The sequence below is a fragment of the Uranotaenia lowii genome, chromosome 2, assembly GCF_029784155.1.
Source record: "Uranotaenia lowii strain MFRU-FL chromosome 2, ASM2978415v1, whole genome shotgun sequence".
Lineage (NCBI taxonomy): Eukaryota > Metazoa > Arthropoda > Insecta > Diptera > Culicidae > Uranotaenia > Uranotaenia lowii.
Genome location: NC_073692.1, coordinates 215,138,812 through 215,144,859, shown reverse-complemented (window position 1 = coordinate 215,144,859; position 6,048 = coordinate 215,138,812). Strand labels below are relative to the sequence as shown.

Sequence of the window (6,048 nt, the reverse complement as noted above, 5' to 3'; positions counted from 1 at the left end):
GAATGACGTCCTTCAAGAGACAAACGCTCAGACAGTCAAGGAGTGATCGGGAGAGCGATTGGACATAACTAACACTCTCACACTAAACAGCTTTGTATTACACAATCATGTAATAGACTACCACACATCCGCCAAGTTCAAATTCGTTTTTGCCAATAAGTTGGCAAGAAAGCGTTTGATCTGGCAAGGTATTTGCAGCTGCGGAGGAAAAACCACGGTTTTCGTGAAAAACAAGACCATGGACTCCGGAGGAGTGCCTTAAAAACGTTTTTTTTTTTCGTACATTAGATCTCATAAACTATAGTGGTATTCGGTAAACGGGTGGGTTTTGTCGAAAAGGACATCAACACACCCAACTGCCCTTAATTCCACCCTATCGAAAAATTTTAGGCAATTGTCAAGCAGAAGATCAAGAAAAATGGTAGAACGACTCGGGATGCAACAGAGATGAAGCGATTGTGGAACAAAATGGCCGCTGAGGTCAGTGAATAGGGTGTCCAAACTATGATGAGTGGTTCTGGACGAAAAGTTCGAAATTTCATTCAAACAAAATCGAAATATTTTTTTTTTATTTTTCCTTTGAAATGCAATAAAATCCCCTACATTGCGATTACAAAACATTTTTATTTTGTTTACATAGCTCCGAGATAGACCCTTTTTAATGCGTCCAGATTTTGCGTGATCCATGCTTTACGTCAATTTGATGTTCCGTCAACCTTAAAACTTTTAATGTACATAAGACTAGTTCACTTTTCGGCTATTTTCGCAGATCAAAGCCGGACTCATATTTCTGCTAAATTTGAGATCAATTGAACTAATCTCTATTCTGCGCAATGAGTTTTTGTGAAAAAAGTCCATTTTTCTTGAAAATTTTTTTAATGAGAGTTCTAGCAAGTGCCTGTAAATATAAAACGATAATTTTAAGATACAAGGTGGTTGATATTATTAACAAATTTATGATGAGAATTTTTCGACTGTACGTTGTTTATTTTAATAATAGCCAAGCAGTCTTTATAATCCGAACATGGAAATTTATTATTTGTCCAACGTTTCGGTGCTTGTTGGCACCATCTTCAGGGAAACTAAGATAGTTTAATATAAATGTGAGATTTTAGTTAGAATAAAGGTGTTATAAATGTTCTAAGTGTTGTTTGGTCCTACTTACAATAACGTTTCTGTCCTTTGTTAATTTACTTAAGATAAGTCTATTGTCACATTGCTGGTCGATCGGTAGTTGGCACATGGGAACGAGATTTTGGTCGTTTGTCTATGGCGGTCACAAGCTACTGTGATATGTTTGAGCTTTGATCGATGGAAGTTTGTTCATTTTGTTCTATGTGTTCATTCTGTAAGCTTTTAGATTGATGTTCGAAGTGTTTGTACAATTTGTCAAATATTGCAGCGTATGCAGTGTTGAGATTGTCAACATCTGTACGTTTGTTTACAGAGTTTTTGGTCATGTAGATGTGGCACATTTCCAAAAATTCCAGATTTCTATGTCGTAGTGTGCTATCAATTATTTTGGTGTTTGAGAGTTCGAATCTATGTTTACTTTTAATACAGTGTTCTATAAGAGCGGATTTTTGCATGAGTTTGTCTAACAGGGGGGCTGTGTTGGAGTATGAGTTAACTATCTTGTCTAACTGGTTCATTAGTGATCTGTGTCCTGATATTCTGTCGCTTAATCTCTGTCGGGTGAGGCCAATGTATAGGTGGTCGCAATCTTTGCACGGGATGGAGTAGATGAGCTTAGAGCGATCATCGTTTGGTACTGGATCTTTCATGTTTGTGTATATGTTGCCTATGGAATTCGTTTGTTTACTGGCGATTTTGATGGACGGATAGTCGGCTTGCAGCATTTTCCCTAATTTTTCCGTCAAATTAGGTACAAATGCCATGGAAAAATAACTGAGTTGGCTGTTTTCTGTTGGAGTATCGTGGGACGGACAGGATGGCGATGGATTTGTTGGTGCTGCTGCGAGGATAACCTGAGATTCGTGCTGGATTGGTGATGTGTTGTTGGATTGGCATGACGGAGTTTGTTCGAACGATCTGGTGACGGCGACGGCTGATTGATGGAATGTTGGAATTTGGTTGATGTTATGCTGGTTCAGATGGGTGGTGCAGTGATGTTTTCCGGATGATGTGGGTGTGTTAAAATCGGTATGGCTATTTTGATGGCTTTTGGAAGTGGCGGATTCGATCGGCAGAAGTGGGGTTGATGAGTTTATGTTACGGAGCGTAGGCGAGGCAGTTTCGGTTGGTGATGGTAATCTGGCGGTGGCTGATTGGATGTTGGGTGGCTGAGATCGGGCGGTGGGAGATATGGTGAACGGAGCTGTTGTTGATGTGCTTGTTGATGACGTAATTTTGTTTCTGTATTGCAGGTTGATGATGTGGTTTATTAGCGTTTTGGGATAGTTGTTCATTTGCAGGATTTCGTGAATGATTTCTTTCGGGTTTTGGTTGGATGGATTTCGTGAGAGAGAGAGATGACTCTGTGAATGAAATTTCGGGCAACGTTGACTTTATGCTTGAGTTGGTGGCATGAATTGAAGTTGAGCATGCGTCCCGATGCTATGGATTTTTTGTACCATTCGGTGATGAGTTTCTGGTTGGATTGTCTGATAACTGTCATGTCGAGATATGGTAAGCTGTTGTTTTCTTCTGTTTCCATGGTGAACTGTATTCTGGGTTCCTGTGCATTAAAAGCTTCTAGAGTTTGTTGTTCAGAGTCTGATGGGATTGCTAGAAATAGATCGTCGACGTATTTCTTCAGGATTGGTATTGAAAAGGGTAGTTGGGCGAGTGCTCTATCAATTATTCCTTCGAGGCAAATATCGGCAAGAATGGGGCTGAGACTGCTGCCCATGGCTGTTCCAAATGTTTGTATGTAGGTTTGGTTTTTGTACTGGAAGTAACTCGAACTCATACAAAACTCAATCATCTCCAGGAACAGATCGAGATTTATTTCTGTAATGATTTCATCCCATCGATCTATTATTGTTTTGATGACCAAGTGTCTGGGCACATTAGTGAAGAGAGACACCACGTCAAGGGAGACAATGATGTATCCTTCTGGTAGAACCACCGTGTTTATCTCTTCGCAGAAAGCGGAAGAGCTGGAGATGTTGTACTTCCCTTTGCAGGAGAGTAGTATGTTAGCTAAAAACTTTGATATGCGGTGGGTCGGTGCTGTTACGTTTGGTATGACGGGCCTGAGAGGAAGATTTTGTTTGTGAGCTTTCGGCTGACCATAAATCCTGGGGCAAACTGAGTCGGAGGTGTACAGAAGTCTTTTAGTCCGTTTATCAATTAGATTTAGCTTGAAGAGACGGTTCACGAAATCATTTGATTTGTTTTTAAACCGGGTTGTGGGATCTTTTGTTAGCTTCTCATACGTGTTATGGTCTTTGACGAGCTCAGTCATCTTCTGCTCGTAATCTTTGGTGTACATTACAACGGTTCTGTTGCCTTTGTCTGAGCAATTTATGGATCTGTTTTAGATAATCGTTGAAAACAAACCGAAAAAAATTGAAAAATCATAAACTACCAACTTGTACAGAAATTTTACTTACAAGTTGAAAGTAAAAAATCTGCAGTAAATCAGAAAAAATATGTTTCACAATAGCTTTTTTTTGCTAAGCTAGCCTTTCCTTTGATTTAATAAATATACAAATTGGATTTATTGCAGTCAAGTTATTTACAGATGTTTGCAACAAATTTGAATTTATACAATATTTTTCATTCAAGTTTTCTCCACACCAACTTGTGCACAAGCAATGATATTTTATTCAATCTAGTACCCCATGACTGGGCCAGGAGTTAAAAAAAGACGCGCGCTTTGATCAAGTTATATGCAAGTCCTTTTGATGCAACGTTTTTCAGGTTGCATGAAGCTAAAACTTGAATAGGAACTCTGTTATGATTTGAAAACTGATGCATGAATATTTGAATAACTTTGCTCCTATTCAGACGATAATAACATTTTAAACATCAAATTAATTGTAATAAACAGGGGTATCTTTATAAGAAAAGATTTTGCGAAAAACATTTTACTGCTTCCATTTACTGCATTTACATCCACTTACGCTCTCAGGGAGGGGGAGGGGAGCGCTCGAGAGTTACGAATGATGACTTAGGGGAGAAGGGAGGTATGCTCAGCGTTAGATTACGATTTTATTCTGCTGGCAACATTCCTCACTTCTCAATTACTTATTCAAATCATTTAAAGCCATTTTGCAACAAATATTTCGAATTTTGACTGTTTTGTCAAAAATTTATGTCCAAACTCATGAGTCTGGAAATGTCTGGAAGAAATGACAAAAGTCTGAGAGTTTGAAAACCTAAAAAAATGTCTGACAGAAGTCCAAAAAGTCTGGAAGATCCAGGCAAAATCTGGAAAGTTGACATCACTGACGGCAAGTGTGAGAGCTTTCGCATCTGAGTGGGAGAAAGAGAAGGCCAAGGAGACCTAGTGCTTCATTCATACACCTCAGTGTAAATGAAGAAAACAAATATTAAGACTCCTACCCGGAGAACTGAAATAAGGGAGAAAATTTGTCAAGGATCACACAAATCGTGCAGCCAATGATTGAATTTATGGTAATTTGTGACAATTTGTCAGAGAGATCTAGAAGGTTTGAGTTCAAATGAGAGAAACCAGTGCTCAGAGGGAGTGAAAATGTTATCATTACCACTCCAAATGCAAAGAATTCTCTCTTGATTTCAATCCCTTGTTCCTACCACACAACGTACAAAGAGATAAAATGGAGATAAAATGCATAAATGAGGAAGAAATAACGGTGATGTAGACGCCTTCACTTATGCAGCAGAAGAGATCAACTTCGTAGCTGTCTTGCAGTTTATATCGAAAAACACCATTTAAATATCACCACCGGTTTTACGAGTTTTTTTTACAGATTCGTTTGATGTTCTCATAAATTTAACGAAATGGCATTCAATTAAAATTTAGATTTTTTTCAAGAATCGGAACAATTCGAGAGTTTTTGAAAAAAACTAGGGCGGCCTCTCCAAAATCAGGACAAATCTTGAGAAAATCAATACATCTCTGGTTCGGAGAGCAGCATCTTTTCTTTTGAACGTACCAAGAATAAAACTGTGTTAGTTCTCAAATTTCCCATCAACACAATGCGCAATAGATTTTTCCCAGATCACGGGAACGTTACACGATTTGTCTATGTATCGTGTGACCAACACCTTTTTAATAAGGCATAGTGAATCTCGTTTTTAAGCTTTTTTTTCCTCAGATTTAAGCTTTTTTGCCTTGAGAGCATAGGAGATGAAAGCTCAAATCTGAGATAAAAGCTTAAATGTGTCAGAAAAAGCTTAAATCTGAGAGATGTGCTCCACACGGTTTGTATAACATGGCTAGAATCAAGTTTTTAAGCTTTTTTTTGTTCAGATTTAAGCGTGTTTGCCTTGAGAGCATAGGAGATAAAGGCTCAAATCTGAGAAAAAAGCTTGAATTTGTCAAAAAAAGCTTAAATCTGAGAGATGTGCTCAACATGGTTTGTATAACATTGCCGGGATCTGATTTTTTCGGGGAAGGGAATTCTCTTCATCAGTAAATGGGAATGCTCTTGCTCACTCTTATGTGCTGACAATCTCACACTTGATTGCAGTACAATTTATCGCTCCCCGCACAGCTTGGGGGAAGCAGACGAAAAAAAATTACACTCTTTTTCACTGGACAAGCCGATCTGAAGAGTTTTGCCATCCATGGAATCAAGTATCCCCAGGGATCAAGTATCCCCATTTTCCCCTTATTATTGAGTACTTAGAAGTCATCTGTTCGAATCTAGACTTCGATAGTTATGATTTAGAAACTTTGTGATGTTTGGTTTGATTTCAATTATTTTTTTTAGTATGTCGCAAACCTATGAAATGTTCAAATTTACTATAATTTAGCACGATAAAACGGTTTTTGAACATTCTAAAATTGAAATTTAAAAACAGGAAAAGGCCGCAGGCCCGTTCGTAGTGTCACGGGGGACAGGGTCAAGATAGTGCAATTTTTGCGTTACG

At 38.4% G+C, this 6,048-nt stretch overlaps 1 protein-coding gene across 1 annotated transcript; it reads right to left on the bottom strand.

The window, feature by feature from the left end:
* Nucleotides 1-2,425: 2,425 nt before the first annotated feature.
* On the bottom strand, nucleotides 2,426-3,457 carry LOC129742323 (uncharacterized). The gene has a single exon (XM_055734214.1). The coding sequence runs from the start codon at nucleotides 3,455-3,457 to the stop codon at nucleotides 2,426-2,428; it is 1,032 nt and encodes a 343-aa protein (XP_055590189.1).
* Between the last annotated feature and the right edge of the window lie 2,591 nt (nucleotides 3,458-6,048).

What these genes read in the sequence shown, in the direction of transcription:
- LOC129742323 (XM_055734214.1), bottom strand. Translation starts at nt 3,457, where the DNA reads ATGTACACCAAAGATTACGAGCAGAAGATGACTGAGCTCGTCAAAGAC.